Raw genomic sequence first — 22,018 nt, 5'->3', positions numbered from 1 at the left:
AGGAAAACTGGGAGAACAGAGAGAAATGAAATAGAATGAAGTGTAGGAGTTCCAGAGTTGAAGGTCTTAAAGTTGAAAGTCTCTGGGTTCAGAGGGTACTATGGAAAACTTTTTTTTTCTGTTTTTCAAAATACACACAAAGGTAGTTTTCTATATCCACCCTTGCAAAATATTGTGTTTCAAATTTTTCCTCTTCCCTTTCCCCTTCCCCTAGAAAGCAGGTAATCCATTATAGGTTAAACATGTGCAGTTCTTCTAAATATATTTCCATATTTGTTACACTGTGCAAGAAAAATCATATCAAAAAGAAAAAAAAAAACCATAAGAGGAAAAAGCAAGAAAACAACAATAAAAAAAGGTGAAAATATTGTGCTTTGATCCATATTCAGTCTCTATAATTCTCTCTCTCTGAATGTGGATGGCATTTTTCATCACAAGTTTATTACAATTGTACAGGGGTCCAGCCTCTGCAGGGCTTGAGCAGGAGGAATAGGGTTGGTGTCAAAGGAAGACAGGAGTTGTAAAGTAATTTGAATGAGGAACTGATGGAAGTGATGCTCCCACTTCTCTCCGGCTCCTTGAGGCTTTAGTTTATACTATATCATGATCATACACTTTTCTTTAGGTCAACATAGTCTTCAGACATGTGTCTTTATATGTTACTACATTTGACATTTAACATTTGAGTAAGTTTTTTATGGTTGTGTTTATTGATTACATTTCTCGAAGTCAATAATGAAAGGTAAATGTTACACAAGGTTAAATGTCAGTGAATTTTGTTAGTTTACTTATGTCTTCTTTGTCAATTCTATGGATTTTTTGATTCCTGACTTGAAACCATATACATAGGCATTTAGGGCAATTCCTAGTTATTCTTTAACCATCTTTTGGTTCCTAGGTATACTGATCTTTTCTGACTCTGAATTGGTAAACACCATTATTTCTTGGACCTTTGGATTCTCTCCCATAGTGACAATGCTTTCCATAGTGTTTTCTCCTTTATCATTTGTCTCAGTGAGTGATTAGTTTTATTAGGACAGAAATATGCATGTGGATATGTTTCTAGTTAACTTGCCCAAATTCCCTTTGTTACCAGATTTTTTAGATAATGTTTTAGTGCCAATCAAGCCAATTATAAATAATATAGGAAGTAGTAGTCCACTAATGAGGATCATAGAAGGAAATGGTCCTGTATGAGTGCTGTGTACATTGGATCTCACTGCTGGGCTTTGCCAATCAGCTTAGAGATTGCAGCTTCCAACACAATTGCTTTGAATCACTTATTGTTGAAAAGAGCTAAGAGTATAATAGTTGATCATCACATAATCTTGTTTATGTATACAATGTTCTTTTGGTGTTCTACTCATTTCACTTAGCATTAGTTCAGGGAAATCTTTCCAGGCTTTTCTGAAATCAGCCTGCTCATCACTCATAGTAAATTAATATTCCATTACATTCATATACCATAATTTTTTTAGCCATTCCCCAACTGATGGGCATCCATTCAGCTTCCTGTTCTTGCCATCACAAAAAGGTCCGCTGCAAACATTTTTGTACATGTGGGTTCTTTCCCCTTTTTTTGGATCTCTTTAGAATACAGACCTAGTAGAATAGAGCAGTTTGCCTTTAGACATAGTTATAAATACCTCTCAGGACTGATTCACGTCACCACCAACAATGGATTAGTGTCCTAGTTTTCCCACATTCCCTCGAGCATCTATTATTATCTTTTCCCGTAATTTTAGACAATCTGTCATTTGCATTTCTCTAAACAATAGTGATTTAGACCATTTTTCTTCATATGTCTAGAAATAGCTTTAATTTCTGCTGAAAATTGTTTGTTCATATCCTTTGACCATTTATCAATAAGGGAATGGCTTGTATTCTTATAAATTTGAGTCAATTCTCTTATCTTTTAAATTCCCCGTCCCCTACCCTGTCCCCCCCAGTTTTCTGCTTCCCTTCTAATCTTGGTACATTGTTTTATTTGCACAAAATTGTTTAAATTCAATATAATCAAAATGATCTATTTTACATTTCATAATGTTTCCTAGTTCTTCTTTGGTCATAAATTCGTCCCTTCTTAGGGAGAACATTCTTAACAAAACAAAGGATAGAAGTAGTCAGAAATGATAACATGTGGTTTTGATTTGTAACTTTTGCTTGAAGAACATTAAAGCATTGAAAACATTAAAGAAAGTAAACTTTGGATTAGGGGAAAAAAATCCGTATGTCAATCAAATTTATATAATCAAAGATTTTCTGCTTTTGTTTGTCATGTTTTTAATGTCCTAATATGTGGTCAGTTTTTGCAAAGATGCCATGCATGCTGAAAAATAAGTCAATTCATTTTGGTTCCCATCACAAGAGATTTATTTTATTTAATTTTTCTAAATTTCAGTTCAGTTTCTTAAATTATCTTGTTTATTTCTTGTTAGATTTAATTATTGGTTGAACTAAAAGAGTTTTGTTGAAATCCCCACAATTTCTTATTATCATCCTCATTACCAAGACTTTTTACATTAAAGATTTAGATACTATGTTTTCCACATAAATATTAAATACTGACATTGTTTTATTATCTCTACTGCCTTTAAACACAAGTATTGCCAAATCTTGATATCAGTCTATACGAGCATGAAATTTTAATAAGTATATAATTACTTTGCATTTTCAATTGCATGTTAAATGGAAGTCCTCAGTGTATCATTAAGTGTTTTTGGAATATGAAAATTTCTTTTACACTTGCAGTGAGATCTGAAAAACACTGTTGAAGTTGTAGTTTGAGTTTGGAAAATGTAGCAGCTACAAATTTCATCTTTTGACAGCACAGAACATATGTAAAATATGACTTGTGATTCAGACAACCTTAGTTGTCATTGAATAATTGACTAATGTACTATGCTTTCCATTTAAAAAGTGCCATTTTGCCTTGTAATTTCAGATTAAATCAGCAATTTCCAGTCTATAGCAAAAGTGAATTTCCAAAGTCATTCAGTATTCAGTTAGTTTCCTATTGGTTAGAAAAATTTTCATTCTCAGCCTTGAGCCCTAAAAGATCACAATCAAATTTGTTTTCTCTTCTTTTGACACGAATTAGTAATTATGTAAAGGCAGTAGTTTTAGCTCTTGAAATGCTATTGAGTTATAGTTATTGAATTGTGATTTATGTTGTGCTAAGTAGTAATGAGAAATAATAAGAGCTCCATTTAAGATCTCTATTGCAATTTTTAACAGCTATAGACAAAGCATAAATGAATAAATATAATTGTGTTCCAATATAATTTATTCATCAGCACTAAACTATTATTTTAATATAATTTTCATATCACAAACTAGTATTCTATTTTTTCCAACCATTTAAAAATGTGAAAAAAAAAAACATTCTTAGCTTATAGGCCATGTGGTTTATTGTATTTGTCCCATAGACCATATTTTGCTAAACTTTAATCTTAGAAGAAAAAATAGGAGGGCTATTCTAGGGTGTAAATGAGGAAGACAAGGGAAATCACTTTCTTATAGAATCCTAGATACATGAGTTGACATTTACAAACATGGAAGAAATGAGACTGATGTGTATCACGTGAATCATAAGTTCACCTGGACTGGACAAATGAGTTTGGACACATATAAAAACACAAAAGGAGTATAATATAGAAATATATGATACTTACTGGAGAAGTAGAAGGAAGTAAGGGAGAAGTGACAAAGCTGGAACAAATTTCAACAACATAAAAACCTGTGTTGTCAGAACAGAAAAAGAATATCTGCATTCCCACAAAAATTTGTTCCTAATTTCTCAGAACTCCAGTTCAAAAGAAATTTTCATATTTTGAAATACATTTAATACTACAATTGAGACCTTTCCATGTAATCTGGTGAATCTTAGTGAATGAATGAAAATAGAGCTTTTGTTGGAAAAGGTAACCTGAGAGTCAGTATCATTAGGAGGGAGACATGCCTCTTTAAGAACCAAAAGATCAAAGGAATGGGTTAAGGAAAAGTTTCAGGATGAAAGAAAATTTATTACCTCTGGACCAGATCTTCTAGAGGACACACTAGAAATGATGCGTAGCTTTAGAGTGACTCATTGGGAAGGAAAGAAGGAAGAAAGAGGAGGAAACTTAATTCACATTAAGAACTTACATATACTTATTAACAGAAAAAAAGTCTTTACCCTTAGAGGCCTTATCTTCTAATTGGTAAAGACTAGAATTGAAGGGATTAGATTTAGGAGGATGGGAATAAACTTTTGGTAATGTGGGGCTTTAGAATTTCTGGGACTGGAAGAATATGACCAGTTGAGAATTTGTTAATCATTTGGGAATGAATTTAGGTAGATTATAATTTATCCTTAGAGGATTGGCTTTACCAGGGTAACATCCTTTCAAAAAATAAGACCACCCTGAGGAGGGGACCAGCAGTAGCAGCCAAGGAAATGGCATTTTTTTCCTTCTATTAACAGGCCAGACCAGGCTAGGGGAGTGTCCCTAAATGGAATGGTATCTCTTTCTCCCTTATGATCACATATTCATAATTAATTTGCCCATATCAACATCAGAAAGATCAATTTGCTCATTGTATTTCAGAGAAAAAGACAATGAAAAAATAATTCACTGCATAAGGATTTTAGCTGTATGATGAAATATACAAATAAATTCAGAATTTTAAAAGTGCATTGGATTGGTGAAAATGTAATCAGCTGGATTGTTCAGGAGGATTTATAAATGATTTTTTGTTAATCTTTTAGTTATCAGTTGATATCTATCCTATGCAAGTTATTCTCAAAACTAGAGGTGTTCTACAAAAATCCTTTTTATGAGAAAATAAGTTTTCTCATAGCTAAATCAGTGGAAAGACAATCCAAAGAAAGAAAAGAATATGCTAGTATCACTTTTGAATATTGATTGATAATTATAAATAAAATACTGATATGAATGCTATCACATCTAAAAAATATTATTTATGAGCAGGTTGTATTCATACTACAGATTCAAGAATAGTTCATAATTTGAGCAATCATAAATTAAATTCATAATATTAAAAAGAAAAAAATTCAAAACCACTCTTGCATTTAAGAACTTAGGGTAGTTCCAAAATACCAAAAGAAATACTTTATAGAGGTAGGCAAAATAATAGCATAAGTTGGAGGAATAAAAGATTTAAGAATCTCAAGGGAATAAGTAAGAAGAAGGGGGCAATTTATTTTTAGATCTTAAATCATGTTATAAATTGTTAGTAGTCAAAAATGTTATCAGTTAAAAGTAAATCAGAGAGCAGACTAGACAAGGAAGGAAAAGGACCAACATCTTAGTGTTCACTAAACCTAAGACTTTATGTTGCTTGGGGATGAACTCATTTGAGTTCTTTAACAAGAACTAATGGGAAAACTTTGAAAGAACTTCGACAGAAATCAAGTTTAAGTTATAATCTTGTTACCCGGTGCCACAATGAACTAAAAATATACATACATGTGTACACTCATACATAAACACACAACATATATATTACCAATACATATATGTGTATGTGTATATACATATACACATATGTATATGTAAGCCCTTGCATATTAAAGGTCATACCACAAAATAACCAAATAACAGAGGAGAATCTGATCATAGTTTTTACAACTATTGATGGAGAAACTTTTTTTTTTTTTTAAAGATTTTGGGGGTAATTTTTATTATAGCCTTTTTTTTTATTCCTTTGCTTCTCCCATATTATCAATTTTTCTTAAAAAAGAAAGAGAAAAATATAAACAAAACATGTACATGTATATATTTTTATGCATATGCATACACACACACGTGCATATACATATAGGGCAACTAGATTGTGCTGGGCATCTTCTTGAATTTAGATCTGTTCTTAGAAACTTTGCAGTTGTATTACTCCAGGCAAAACATTTAACCCTATTTCCCTCAGTTTCCTCATTTGTAAAATGAGCTAGAAAAGGAAATCACAAACTATTTTAGTATTTTTGCCAATGATATCCCAAATAGGGTCATGAAAGTTGTGCACAACTGAAATCACTGAGCAACAGATATATGTACACACATATATGAGACAATATATGCTATTTTTCGCATTTGTGAAATGCTCCTTCCACCCAACTTTCACTTTTAGCTCCAAGAAGCAATAGAATGCTCAGTGGACATAGTCCAGTAAAACATTTTGGCACACAGGCTTAACCAGGTTGAGGGTAACTGAAGGGTTTCAAACACTTGAGTGAGTTTGATGGATATCTATCCCAAGCATAAAAATATTTCACCTGGCCGAATGGACAGATGTGAACAATGGGCCACGAAAATGACTGAAGCAGGTACCATGGAATACTTAGAGCTTGGTTAGACATTGAAGATACCAAGATCTTCCATTGTATCTCAGGCCATCACCAGTCATCTTTACTTGTATTGTGCCATTGCACTTGAGTCACTCTGGAGTAGACTCCACTCTGAATAACTTAAAGCCAATTTATGCTTTAGTTAGAAGACATGACCTATATCTTTTTACCCTTTTTACTTATCATAATCCTGTGGATTGTCAAACAGCAGGTATATATGCATGAGAAGCTGTGTCAGCATGCTGCGCATAGGCAATCAAGTGTATCTTCTCACTAGATGTAAGCAGCAGTGGGATTTGGCAGCCTCTTAGGGTTCTGAGCAGCAAGCTCCCTGTCTCCCCCCCCCCCCCCCAATATTTAATAGTGTTTAATCAAATTACATGTAAAGGTAATTTTCAACATTTCATTTTTGTAAAATTTTGATTTCCAATTTTTTCTTTTTCCTTTTTATCCTCCCTTTCCAAGATAGCAAGCAATCTGATAAAAGTTATATATGTATATACATATATATATATATATATATATATATATATATATATATATATATATATACACACACACACAGAGAGAGAGAGAGACCGAGAGAGAGAGAGAGAGAGAGAGAGTCATGTTAAACATATCCTCATTAGTTGTGTTGTGAAAAAAGAATCAGGACAAAAAGGAAAAACTGCAGGAAAGAAAAAACCAAAAAAAAAAGTTAAAAAAGTAATTTTCCATCTGCATATAGTCTCCATAGTTCTTTCTCTGGATGTGGATAGCATTTTTGCCTCATGAAAGTTTGGAATTATCTTAGATCATTGTATTGCTGAGAAGAGCTAAGGCTTTCATAGTTGATCATTGCACCAAGTGGTGCATCCAAATTCTTAAAGAAGTAGTTAAATGAATTGCAAGAAAAAATAGACAGCAAAATGATAGTTGTGTATGTGTGTGTGTGTGGGGGGGGAGGTGGGGGGTGGGGCTTCAAATATCCCTTCTCAGAACTCAATAAATCCCACCAAAAATAAACAAGAAAGACACTAAGAAAGTAAATAGAATATTAGAAAAGTTAGATATGATAGATCTTTGGAGAAATCTGAATTAGAATAAAAAGAAATATAACTATTCTAAGCAACAGTTGCCACCTTCGTAAAATTAGACCATGTAATAGGGCACAAACCCCTCAAAATTGAATGTAAAAAGGTAGAAATATCTACTATATTTTCAGATCATAATGCAATAGAAATTATAATCAACAAAGAGCAGTAGAATAACTTAAAAATTAACTTGAAATTTAAAAACTTTGAACTTTGAAATTTGTCAAAAACAAATCATAGAAACAATAATTTATTAAAGAGAATGACAAAATGAGATAAATATCAAAATTTATGGGATGCATTCAAAGCAGTGCTTGGGGAAAATTTATTTCTCTGAATTCTTACATGAACAATATGACCGTACTTTTTTTCAGTGAATTAGGCGTACAACTAAAAAAAACTTTAAAAAGAACAAATTAAAAATTTCCAATTAAACAAAGCTTGAAAATCAAAAGTGATATTAATAAGATGGAAAGTTAAAAAAAAAACTATTGAGCTAATAAGTAAATATAGGAGTTTTATGAAAAAAAAAAGAGACAAGCCATTGATTAATATATAAAAAAGAAAGAAAACCAAACAGCCAATATCCAAAAAAATATATATATATTAAAAAAAAAATTAGAGTTAAATAATCACCAATGAGAAATTAAAGCTATAATTAGGAAATATTTTACTTAATTATATACCAATAAATTGGACAATTTGAATAAAATTGAAGAATATTTAAGAAAATATAAAATACATTAATTAACAAATCAGGAAATAGAAAGCCTAAATAATCACATCTTGGAAAAAGAAATTGGAAAAACCATTAATGAATTTCCTGGGAAAAAATTCTCAGGACTAGATGAATTCATGAATGAATTCTGCTAAAATTTAAAGAATAATTAATTCTAGTACTATATAAAGTATTTGGAAAATAGGCAAAGAAGAAACCCAACCAAACTTCTTTTATGACACAAATATAGTTCTGGTAACTAAACTGAGAAGAGCTAAAAAAAAATTATAGACCAAATTCTCTAATGAATACTGATACAAACAATTTTAACAAAATATTAGCAAGGTGATTATGGCAATATATCACAAGAATTATACACTATTAGCAGGTAGGATTTATACTAAGGATCCAGAGTTGGTTCAATATTAGGAAAACCAACAATTCTAATTGACCAAATCAATAACAAATCTAACAAATTATATTATTTTAATAGATGCTGAAAATGTTTTTGACAGCACTAATTCCTATTAAAAACATTAGAGAGCATGGAAACAAAGGGAATATTCTTTAAAATGACAAGTAGTATCTGTCTACAACTCTCAGCAAATATTTTTTGTAAAGGGGGTAAACTTGAAACTTTACCAAAAAGATCAGGGGTAAATATAGTTATTATCATATCACTGTTATTCACTATAGTATTAGAAATGTTAGCTTTAGCAATGAGAGAATGAAATTGAAATTAGAATAGGCAGTGAGGAAAGAAAACCATTTGTAGATGACATGATGGTATACTTAGAGAACCTAGAATTTCAACTAAAAATTATTTGAAATAATTAACAACTTTAGCACAGTTGTAGATATGATACATATAAATCATCACTACTTTTATATATCACTAACAAAGCTCAGCAGCAAGAGATAGAAAAAATTCCATTTAAAATAACTAACAAAAAGTCAAGAATACCAAGGGGATCAATGGAAAAAATTACAAAAGAAGGTATTATAGTAATACTAAATCTCAAACTATAAAATTAACTATCAAAACCATCTGGTGTTCTCCAAGCAATAGAGAGATAAATCAATGGAATATATTGGTTACACAAGACAAAGTAGGCAGTGACAAAAGTAATCTCATGTTTGAAAAACCCATTTAATTAGTTTAGGATAGTTAGGGGTACTTCATTTAAAAAAAAAATTCCATATCTCAACTTTGTGAATTGTAACTTTCTCTCTGAAACTTCTAGTGAGGGGTCTTTGACTAGCATAGAACTCAGGCCCATATTTTTCCAGACCAATAGAAATGGCTCTTCTTTGCATATAGGAAATAGATCATGTCTAACAGCATATTGAATACAGTGCTGGCCCTGGAGTCAGAAGGACTTTTTCTTCAAGTCTATCCTTAGATACTTTCTAGCTGTGCAACCATGGGTAAGTTAGTAAATCCTTTTTATCTCAGTTTGCTCATTTATTAAATAAGCTGGAGAAGAAAATGGCAAATTATTCCATTACTGAAATACCATAAAAATCCCAAATGCAGTCACATAAAGTCAATTATGACCAGAAATACCTGAACAACAATGATATTGGAGATTGGAATCTCAGGTTTTGTTGTTTTTTTGCTTTGGGTTATTTCCTCAGGATAGAAGGGTAAAGTCAGGGCTGGCTTTAGTAGCACACATAGTGTTCCTGAGGAATAGGAGGAGGCACAAATTTTTGCTATAATGAAATGAAATCAGTTGCCAGCATTAGCAGTGGAGTAAGGATCAGTTTTGTAGCAATTATCTCAACCTGCTCTGCCTAGTCAGAACTCCAAGGAACAAGATGCCCTTATATTAGGTATTCCCTGGTCTTTATTTTTCTGCTTCATTTTGTGTGTTGTGTTTCTCCATTAGATTGCAAGCCTCTTGAGGACAGGGATTATCTATCTTTATTATTAATTTTATTCCTAGCACTTAGCAGAGTTCCTGGCACATTGTACAAATGCTTGTATTGAAATATTTATTGGATTGGTAGTAAGGGGAAGAAGCAAAGACCTTGGATAGCTGGGGAAAGAGGGTTCAGGAAAACATGTGAGTCCCTGAGACTAAGAAATGAATAGAAGTCCCCAGCAGGAAATGGCAAAAAGCATAGATGTCACTTGTAGTAGCACTGTCAGAAGAGAGGGTACTGGCACATTCAGTGGCGAAGTGCAGATTCACTGCAACCCATTGCTTACTATAATGTGAAGTTGATTAAAATTTTCATATTGCATCATTCCTTCCCAGAGACCAAGATGTGATACTGTTGAGAAGAGACTTGCTTTATTGGCAAGGTGAAAGTATATAACCAGTCCACACACAAGAAAGCTGGCAGTGCCTTTTGAATTAGTTCATAGGAAAAAGTTCTGTATTCCCTTTCTCTTCTCATAAGGCTTCTAGGGGAAGGGAGGTCTTGTCTTATGGATCAGAAGCACTAAGTAGATAATAATATTATATTATATTATTTATTTGAATTTATTTTATAATTATTATATTATAATAATGAATTTATTTATGCCTACATATATATATATATGTGTGTGTATGTATGTATGTCTTTTGTAGGTGCAGACCTTAAGGAAAGAACTCAAATGAATTTAAAGGAAGTTAGTTCTTTTGTCTCCAAATCAAGAGCATTAATGAATGAAATGGGTGAGTAAACTCATTGAAGATGACATTAAAAGTGTCATAATATGTGAATAAATGCTTGTGCATAAGAGTTTAGCCAGAAGTATATTTGTAATTAAATTATTATGACTTATAGATAACTGTTTTTAAACTATGCTCAGTATAGTATCTTTTTGGAAAGTGTGTGTGTGTAATCTTAAAAACTGACATTTAACTAATTAGCCTTGAATTGTTATATTAAAAGATTGAATAATAGCATTAAGTTGAAAGACCTTTAAGATGATTGTCTAATCCCCTCATTCTGTAGATGAGAAAACTGAGGCTCAGAGGAATTAAAATACTCACTGAGGGTTACAAAGATAGTGAATTGCAGAGCTAGGATTTGAATCCAGATCCTTTGACTCTAGACTTGTCTCTCTGTTTGTTGTCCTTTTAATTAAGTAACACAAGTACCATATGTGGTAAATATGAACTAGATTCAGGAGAGTAATAGATTATTTTAATAAATTATTTAAAAATAGCATAATAGAGATTCAATTCATGACACCAGAAATTATGTTTTAGGCATTCATCACAGTTGCAAAGGAATGCTATTTATTATGTGAGTTAACACACAGGAGTTAGCATGGAAAGGGTTTTAACAATTAACAAGGGGAAAGATAAGTTCCCTTTTGGAACTTACAAATAACCAGAAGTAAGATGCCATTAAAGGGAATGTGCCATGAGATAGGAGTATGCCATTGACAGGTAGGCTAAATCTATAGAGGAGTTTAGCAGAGTAACTCCAAACAGAGGTTATCAAGGGAAGGGGATTACACTATTGACTGGCATGCTAACCTTAAAGATGTGAAATTGTGCAAAACATTTTTGTATTAGCTACCTTTTTTTTGGTGGCGGGGGAGCAAGAAAAATAAAATGAAAAATGTAGATTTTATTTCTACACTCAGTATTTTTCATTATGATTTCTTTGGACTTGTCTTGATCAGAGTAGCTAAGTCTTTCACAGTTGATCATCAAAATATTGCTGGTACTATGTCCAATGTTCTCTTGGTTCTGCTCACTTAACTTATATAATTAATATATCTTTTCAGGTTTTTCTGAAATCACCTTGCTTTTTATTTCTTTTAGCACAGTAGTATTCCATCACAATTATGTGCCACAACTTGTTAAGCCATTCCCTAAATGATGGGCATTTAGTTTTCAATTCTTCATCATCATTAAAAGAACTTTGATAAATTTTTTTAAATATATGTTCTTTCCCTTTTATCTCTTTGGGATATAAACTTAGTGATATTACTGATCAAAGAGTATGCACAGTTTTATAATCCTTTGGACATACTTCTGAATTGTTCTCCAGAATGGTTAGACCAGTTCATAATACAGCAATAATACATTAGTTTGCCTATTTATTTATATCCCTCTAGCATCTGTTATTTTCCTTTTCTCTCATGTTAGCCACTCTGTTAGGTGTAAGGAAACATCTCAGAGTTGTTTTAATTTGTATTTCTTTAATAAATGATGATTTGGAGTGTATTTGTGACTTCATAGCTTTGATTTCTCTTTTTTTGAAAATTGTTTATATCCTTTGAACATTTATCAATTGGGGAATGATTCTTATTTTTTATAAATTTGACTTAGTTCCCTATGTATTTGAGAAATGAGGCCTTTATCAGAGAAACTTGCTGTTTAAAAACAAAACAAAACACTTTCATGCTTTTTATTTTGGTTACATTGGTTTTGTTTGTATAAAGATGGAAATGGCAAAGCACTCCAATATCTCTACCAAAAATACTCCCAGACGAGGTCACAAAGAGCCAGACATGACTGAAATAATTAACTGACAATAATAAAAATCAAAATTATTCATTGTATTTTCCATGATTCTTTCTATCACTAATTTGGTCATTAAGCTCTTCCCTTACTCATAGATCTGAAAGGTAAAATTTTGTTCTCCTAATTTGCTTATGATATCACATTTTTGTCTAAATCCCATTTTGACCTTAACTTGTTACATGGTCTATATCTAGTTTCAGCCAGACTACTTCACAGTTTTCCCAGCAGGTCTTGTCAGATAATGAGTTCTTTTCCCTTACCTTCCAAATTGGGAACTTTGGGTTTCTCAGACCTGGGTTACAATGGTCATTTCTTGCTCTATCTAATTAATTGTTCCCTCACTTTGTTTCTTAGCAAGTACTCAATTGTCTTTGCAAAAAAGAAAAATAGCCATCTGTATTTTTACTTCCAAGTATCTATAGATTTCCTCTACATAGAGATTATACTTCGTGTGTGTGTGTGTGTGTGTGTGTGTGTGTGTGTGTGTGTGTGTGTGTGTGTGTGTCTTAAGGGGAATAGATTTCATTAAACAGACTCAATAGGTAAATTTGTCAGTTTTCATTAGAGGATTCACTATGGCCTTGTTAAGTGGGGAAATTTACATATCACTAAGCTAACTAAGAAAATTCAACCTAAGGGAAATATTCTCTTAGTTTCCTAGTTCTTTTACTAAGTTATGTTAAGATGCTATTACATTGTGTTAAGTTGCTGCTGTCTAGTCTTTTCTGTCCTGTCTCTTTGTGACCCTGTTTGAGGTTGCCATTTCCATCTCCAGCTCATTTTATACATAAGTATTTGAGGCACACAGGATTAAGTAATTTGCCCAGGATCACACAGCTAGTAAGTGTCTAAGGTCAGATCTGAAGTTAGGAAGAAGTGTGACTTTAGACCAGCATTCTCTGTCATCTAATTGCCCTTCAATTAAGTAGAATAACTAACAAATAATTAAAACACTTCCCTTTATTTTTTTTATCAGGAAAATGTTATACAGTTAACACTGTTATTCTATAAGTCAGCTTTTGATTAGGTGACTAATAATTTTTGGTCAACTGTTCAACTTTCAGCTTTTCCAAAAAGTTTCAGGAGAAATGGCTCTGAGCCCAAATAATAAATAAAAGGAATTTGGCTACATCTCTCTTGAAATCAAACGTAAACACTATGGAACATTAAAACCAAAGGAATACAATAATGATCATTAATATTAAATAACAAAATTTCCTTGTTCCTGATAAACTATCCCAGTGTTCATTAAGTCAGCATGTTTCATTTTTGAATTCCTAGCTGTCACATGTAGCCATTTAATCCCCAAGCAGTTTTCTTTGGAAATTCTGAAATAAGCCTTATTCTCAGGGCAGTTCTGGAAGCCCTTCTAGTAGACCCACTTATTTGATTCCAAGTCATGAGCAGAGATACCTTATTTAAAGTTCTATATTTTCAGTAACAGGGACTCGACACAATTTAGAACAATCCTTTAAATTTGGTTTTCCAGTAATTACTTTGTGTGGTAAAAACCAGCTCAAACTTTATAGAATTAATCTGATTAACAATAGAGCTATTAGAACATCAAATTGGGAAATCACTATTCCCCTAAAACATGAGAGAATCTTTCTATCTCTAAGTAAACCCTATACTTAATATAGACAATCTTATCCACAAGCTTTGAAGTTTCAGTTCCAGGGTAGAGAGGCCCAACTTTGTAGCCCAACCAAAGGAATAAGAGCATACCTGGAGGTAGCAACATGGATTAGGGGTAGAGAGAAGTGTCCAATGTTGGGCCTTAGGATAAAGCTCAGACAGTAATAGTAAGAAGGGCCTGAGACTTAAGGCATCATTCCTCACACCTCAGGACTAGAACTTGATTATAATAAATAGCTGCTAAAAATAAAACAATAAAAATAAAAAGGAGTAAACAAAGAAAAAGTGGATGGTGAATAACCCCTCCTTTTTCCAGGGAGAAACATCACATGGTCTCAAACACAGAAAAAGTTCTTGGAAGCACTTTAAAAATCAAGTAAGATCAAGGAAAAATTAGAAAAAAAAATCAATCTAAGAAAATCAAGAAAATTATGAAAAGAAAGTTCTCCAGCTGGAAATAGAGAAATTCAAGAAAGAAAATAATTCTTTGAAAACAAGAATTGGATGAAGAGAAGCTACTGATGTTATGACACCAAGAAATAATAAAACAAAATTAAAAGAATGAAAAATAGAAGAGAATGTGAAACACTTTATAAGAAAAACAACTGATCTGGAGAACGGATTGAGGAGAGACAATTTAAGAATTGTTGGTCTCCCTGAAAAATACAGTTAAAAAAGATTTTGATATAACATTACAAGAAATTATCAAGGAAAATTTCTCTGAAGTTTCTAGAACAAGAAGGCAAAACAGAATTAGAAAAAAATCTGCCTATCGTTATCTGAAAGAGATTCCAGGAGAAAAAACTTAAAGCAATATCATAGCCAAATTTCTAAATTTTCAAGTTAAGGAGAAAATATTGTAAGCAACAAGGAAAAAACCCAAATATTGTGGACTTACAATAAAGATTTACATGAGACCTATCAACTACTATATTGAAAGATGATGGGTCTTGGAATACTGTATTTCATGGAGCAAAAATACTATATTCTATGGAGTTGGGGTTATGACTAAGGGTAACTTATCCAACAAAGTTAAGTATGATTCTGAATGGAAAAAAAAAGTCGTTTAATGAACTAAAATATTTTCAGGCATTTATGACAAAAACAGCAGAACTTAATGGAAAATTTGACATATAAAGTCAAGGAAAAGTATAAGGTAAATATTAAAGAACAATTATAAAGGCCTCAATGAGATTACATTGTTTACTTATATTTGAAAATGTTATTAGTACTCTTATGACTCTCATTATTTGTGTAATTTGAAAGAAGGGCTTGGGCTGAGATGTTATGATGGAATATTCCAAAAAGCAAACTCTAGGAAGAAATAGAAAGGAGTAAACATGATTGAGTCAAAGCAAACATTGATATAGAAGTAGTAATTTGGAGGGACTAGTGCTGGAATTCTTATTCATTAGAAATGGATTAAAGGAGGAACAACATACATTTCTAGAAGTATTCTATATTTAGAAAGAAATAAGTCATGTTTTCAGGAAACATAGTAAATATATGTGTGTGTATATATATCTATACATATATATACAGTATATATCCTACTTCTTAGAAGAAACAGTCTAATTTTTTACTTTTTCAAATTAAAGTTTACTAGTCTGTTAATACTGAAAAACTTTTATCCTATTAACCTTCTTTGAGGATATATATTATCCTCATATTGTCTTGAAAGAATTAGATACTTTAAAGACCTAAATGTATAACTTACCTTCAAGTTGTTTTAATTCAGTTTCCAGTTTGAATTGTTTCAGATGTGACTAACTCTGTGACCCTATTTGGGTTTTTCTTGGCAAAGATACTGGAGTAGTTTGCCATTTTCTTCTTCTGTTTTAACATGTGAGGAAAACTAAGTTAAAGAGGATTGAAATGAACTAAAGAAGATGAGTCTTTCTGACTCCAGACCCCTATCTATTATTATCTAGGCCCTATCACTATGCCATTTAGCTGGATGGGAGGGCAAACCCCATTCTTTATTGTAGTCTAGATGTTTTTGCCATAGCAGTGGTGGGTGGAATGGCTGGTACTGGAGCCCTTTTTATGTCAAAATCCCTTGCTTTTTCACTCTCTCTCCCTTTGCTGGTATCAGTTCTATTCTTTCCCCTCCATTTCTTCTTTTCATAATCTTCAAATGTAAACTGGTGATGTCTTTGCTTTAGCCCTCATAGGGGCCAATCAGATTTTGCAGTTCCCCAATTCCTGCCTTCCCTCTGTGTGGATAGTTATTTATTGAAGTTATGCTTTCTCTTGCTGTGGTGCTGTGTGCTTTGAGGGATGTGGTATTTTTCTTCTTTAAAATAATAATCTTTCTCTCTGGGGGAGAGCAGGTTTCTTGGGGACGTTTTCTGGAGGCAGCCTTAGTTTCGGGTAAGAGTAATAATCATCCAAAATTCAGCCAGCTGGTAAAAATGCAAACGTTTATTTTCTCCTTCCAAAATAGCCTGGTTATTTTTAATTAGTGCCTCTCTTTCTGCTTGGTTCCAAGAGCTCCCTCCAAATGTCTCCAAATCCAAAGGTTTGTTCTTCAGCCTCCAGCCAGCCAGGTGGAAAATGGAATGCATCTCTCTTGCCTCGGAGAGAGGGCTTGTGGGCTTCCTCCCAGAGTGCTCCTCTCCGATCCCAGTCAATGTTCTGAAGTAACTCTCTCTAACCCGAAGTAACTCTCTTCCGAGAGAGGGCTTCTGGCTGAACTCACTTGACGCTCCCCTCTCAATCTAATTCAGCTGAACTCTCTTTTGCCACCAGCCAGCCAAGTGGAAAATGAAATGAATCTCTCTCTGAGAGCCTCTGTCTGTTTCTTATATATGAGAGAGTGGGATTGTGGGCTATCTCCCAGCATACTCTCTGGCCCTAAGAGCTTCAAGGGAGGTGTGAATTTGGATATCTCATACTAAACCCTGAAATCTCCCAAACATGTGAACTCCAGTGAGTAAAGATGTGAACACAAGCATTTTATCAATTAGTTCTACTTAGTACCTTGTTTCTGGCCCAAACATCTCCTTGTAAGATCTGATCAATAATCTATCAACTCTAATGAGTTAGCAGTTTGTAAAGATTCCAGCAGAGGGTTATACTACCGAGCCCTGTCTCTTTGAGTTTGTGACTTTTGGGGGATTAGCTATGTCTGCTCTTTATAGTTTGACAGGCCAGAACTAAGATCCTGTTGGCCTCAGAACCTATTTATAAGAACATGTGCTGATGCTCTTCTAGCACATTTCTAGATAGATACACCAAGCTTAGTGTACCCCAAGGCTCCTATGTTTATATTAGTACTGTCACAGACTTTCCCAGGGTGACAAGATCCTAAGAATCTTCTAGAAATCCCTTTGCTAGTTAAGTGCTTTTAGAGTTTTTATTGGACAGATTTCTTGATATGGTCACTAGTAAAGAGAAAAGGGAAAAAGAAGAAAAAAGTATTATTTCCTTCCCCCTGAAGGAATAATAAGGGGAAAAAAATGTGGAGAACAAAAGCAACAGATTCTAGACTTTTCCTTCTACTTTCAAGAGGATCAGATCTCAGGCCTCAGCAGTCTGATGGTGCCAAATATATACTGCACAGTGGATTTCCTAATGCAAAGTGGTGATTGATGAACTGCAGCTGCATCAAGAGCACCAGGACCATAGTAGAGACATTTCTGTGTAGTCTGCAATTCTGTATCACCTTTTACTTCAAGTTCATCAATAGTAAAATGAATATGACATGGTTATCAGTTTTTGCATGCTTCCTGACCTGTGATCTAAGTTGATACCAAGGCTTTCCAAGTATTGCTGCTTGGTATTCCCTAGCTTAATTACCCACTAAAACCTATTTCTTCCTCTGGCTCTGTTAGAATGGTGATACAAAATATTTGCCCCATTAGAAGCCTCTCCTGAAGTGAGTGCCATACTAGGGCCTGGGTAAGGACTGTCCCTTATCTGGATATAGGATGTCACTAGATGGGTTTAAGGGATCTCTTTTATTCCACATAAATTCACAATCAGCATAACCGGGCAAAGATCATTTTATCTCTCCCATATCATTAGAAATGGAGCCACTCCCACAATTTTATTCCATAGTCCTTGAAGCTCTTTATGAAAAGAAGTTATACTAACCATTGATGAAGAGACTTGCCAATTGAAAGTTATCTGAGCAATTTCCCTGGGATGTGCAAAACCCCTATGGATTACTCATATTGAAGCCCAGGTGATTGTGTAGGCACTAAAACAAAGTATTTGAAGTTTTAAGCAGTTTTTTGCTCATGATCATGGAACTTGAGGGTATGGAGTAGTCTTATGTCTAAAAACAATCCATTCTTTTCAGATATATTTTCTTAGAGACTGCAACCAAAAAGTTGCTGAACTTGAACTGGGGTAGTGTTGTTTTTTAAGGACATGCCATTTGGGAAGTGGGGTACCCTACTATGATAATGACATGACAACAAAGATGTGGTTTCAAAAACTCATTCAACACATAACATCATCTACCTGAAAACCCAGCAGACCTAATCTCAGATTCTTTAGTAAAATGGATCCTCTGATTAGAGGTAGTGATACAATGAGACCCATAAAGAAGTAGGAGATCCTTTCCCCCCTTCTCACCTTGTTAGAGGTCTTCTGGTGCATCACCCAACTTATAGTAGGCAATTCTGAATAAAGGGTTATTTATTACTTAGTAATAGTAACTAGGGCATCATAGTAGGAGAATAACTACTTTGCAAAATCAGTATAATAAGTGGCTTCTTTGGGAAGTTTTCATCTTCAGAAACCTCACAATCATTTGGTCTGGCCATCCTTAGGTTAAGTATTTTACGGCTGTTCTGGATCTCACTTGAGGCACATTTATAGATGTTTTGGTAATTGGGGGCCCATTAGAATATCCAAGTGAGGAATATCTGTTCTCTAAAACCTAAAAAATCCAGTAAGCATTTTGGTTTCTCTTTTGGGTTGTAGGGAATTCAGTGTTAGACTGCTTTCTAGAGCCCCCAAGTTGGGGTGCCAAAATATACTATGCTTTCTGGAGCCCCCACAATATACTATCTGGTGCCAAAATATACTCTCTGGACTAGCTCTCTGGAGGATCTTGGGACCAGCCTGAGTCCTTGGTCTTAGTGGAGGAATGATGAAGCAGGGGACACACAAGGCTGGTCAAAGATGGAGTCCTGGAGTGTGTTTATTTCAAGTCCTCTCAGTCCCTAAATACCTTAGTACAATTACATCATGCCAATTACATGTGCCCACTATAAAATCATTGTATCACCACATCACCACATCACCTTACTCAAGTGCTAACTAGAAGCACCCTGCTATTGATATATAAATGCATCTTTATTGTAAGTATCCTTGACTTCTCAGGAAGGGTGAGATGCCCCAAGGAGAGATGGGGAGCCAAACCAGACATTGTCAGCCAGTTCCCTTTGGGCTGAAGGGTCTTATACCTCACCCAGAGTTCCCCATCTGTGGTGCTCTACATCAGACCTTTATTATGAATTGTATTTTGAATTCATCTGGGTTCTTCCTATCAGTTATATTCCTCAAAACTACTAAGTAGGTTAGGCCCTGATTTAATTAACCTTTGATCAATTAATGGGTTACTTTCTATCCCTTATTCCTTATATGGTTACCATTTAATTCAGGACCTTACCTATTCTAGCTTCATAGTCAATATTGTGTTACCAGTGGTGTACTTCCATGCCAGGGGAAAATGACTTAAGAGAAAGGAAAACTGTTCCCTAAGTGTTCCTCACAGGCAAAGGAATGGGGGAAAAGTAACATTTATATAGCATCTACTATGTGCTAAGGCACTGTACAAATATTTTTTCTCATTGGGTTCTTATAACAATTCTGGGAGGTGGATTAGTGTGATTATTCCCATTTTATTGATGAGGAAACTAGGCAAATAGAGGTTAGGTGACTTGCCTGCCCAGGGTTACATAGGTAAGTATCTTAGGCCTTCTTGACCTTAGGGCTAGAACTGTAACCACTGTGTTTTTGCCTCCATGAGTCAATCTATTGATATTTACATCTTAGGCACTGTGCTGGAGATATAAAAGAGGCAAAAGAAGCTTATAGTTTAGTTTAGTGGGGAATAATATGCAAATAAATATATACAAAGAACAGAGAAATAGTAAGTAATAATAGTAATTAGAGGGAAGCAATAGAGAGCCAGTGCCATGTTCAGATCTATCTATACTGTAGGAAAATTGCAAAGAAAAAAGCAAATCTACTAAAAATAGATTAGAAAGGGAGAGACTTGAGTAGTGCTGATTTGTCAGTAGGATATTGTAGTAATCCAGGTGTGAAACGATCTGGGCATTGAACTAGAGGGTTGGCACGTTAAGATGAGAGAAAAGATATGTTTAAGAGATGTTGCAAAGGGGAAAAAGGGCATTGACAATGGGTTGTATATGGGAGAGTAAGAGATAGTAGTAGACATGACAGTTACTTCAGCTTCCTTTTCTTGTCTGCTATAGACACACACACAAGACAATCTGCCTTTTTTTTTTTTTTTTTAAAAAAACTGGCCAACAAATTTTATTGTAAAGGAAGTTGGTATAAGTTAAGTACTTCTCCACCCTTTTTCTTCTTTGTTACTAGAGAGATACATTGAACATAACATCTGTAGAGGGCCAGAACTCTGGAGAAGTATACTTAAAACAAGATGTTAACTCAGTGGAATTGAGGAGATGATGGTTCTTTAGTATACATATTTTTAGTACTTAGCATGGTGATGTAATGGTTCTCTAGTTCACACATACTTAGTGTACTGTAATGATGTAATCATATCAAGGTATTTAAGGGCTGAAAAGGACTGGAAAGGGGACATTCTATCTTTGACCAGCCTCGTGGTGGCTGTCCTGCCTTCATCACCAAGGACTCGAGCTGAGCCCGAGGTCCTCCAGAAAAGCTACCCTGAACATTAGAAACATCCACTCCCACAGGGTACTTGGAGTATGCCTTTTGAAACAGGTTTATTAAGAAAGCAATTCATCAGCAGCCTAAAGGGATGCCAGTGACACTGTATTGTGATGTCCAGAAGAGGTTCAAAGCTTCCAAGTTTAAGACTTCTCCAAAGATTCTCATACTACTTGGTAGTCCTGGACCACTCAACTTTCTTATATTTAGATTTAACGGACTTTAGACATGACTTATAGTCAAGGTGAATTTTCCCTCCTGAAGCTCAGTTCTTCCTTATCTAGAAGCCATATCTCCAAGTTTTAGAAAGAGAAGAAGGATGTCAGTTATATCAGGGCTACTGGAGACCAGTAGTCAGGTTACCATCAGTATTCTACAGGACCACAAACAGATTACAGAAGCACTCTGATTTTCACTTGAGGAGCGTTAGGGGACAAACAGTTCTCCTTGTCAGCCACCTCTCTGTGAGTCACCACTCACTGAGCTCATTGCTGCTGGGTGTCAATGGAAGTCTCTTCATTTATTAAGGGTAAGATATGATGCTGGCACCATTTAAGTTTAATGCTGGGAAGAAATGAGACACTCAAAAGTCCTAAGAAAAGTGATTTGCTTAGCTGTAACATAGAGATAATATTAGCAGAAATATAGTAGTTTTGAATAGACCCTTATCTCTATTTGGAAACATTAAAATGTTTCTTAATGACTTAAATATTTAAAAGAAATAACATTGTACAGAATAGATTTGCAGTTTTATGTGCAGTAATCTTTATTATGCTATGTTATGGAAATGTTTTAATACAAAAATTAAAAATAAGGAAAGATAAACATAATTAGGTGGAGCAGGTAATGATGACTTGTGGGATCTTAGGAT

The 22,018-nt window shown here is 34.0% G+C and overlaps 1 protein-coding gene across 5 annotated transcripts in view; it reads left to right on the top strand.

The window, feature by feature from the left end:
- The window catches only part of AUH (AU RNA binding methylglutaconyl-CoA hydratase), a 203,587-nt gene that overhangs the window by 40,918 nt on the left and 140,651 nt on the right, over positions 1-22,018 (top strand). For 4 of the 5 annotated variants that reach the window (XR_007947743.1, XR_007947744.1, XM_051962240.1 and 1 more), the window contains exon 4: positions 10,720-10,806. The exons of the other annotated variant lie outside the window; for it this stretch is intronic. Coding sequence is in view for 2 of the 4 variants with exons in the window: in XM_051962240.1 (XP_051818200.1) it covers positions 10,720-10,806 (87 nt within the window). In the remaining 2 variants the exon portion in view is untranslated. The remainder of the gene's footprint in view (positions 1-10,719; positions 10,807-22,018) is intronic. 5 annotated transcript variants of the gene reach the window in all.

Source organism: Antechinus flavipes, chromosome 1 (assembly GCF_016432865.1).
Source record: "Antechinus flavipes isolate AdamAnt ecotype Samford, QLD, Australia chromosome 1, AdamAnt_v2, whole genome shotgun sequence".
Classification (NCBI taxonomy): domain Eukaryota; kingdom Metazoa; phylum Chordata; class Mammalia; order Dasyuromorphia; family Dasyuridae; genus Antechinus; species Antechinus flavipes.
This window is presented reverse-complemented; position numbering and strand designations above follow the sequence as displayed.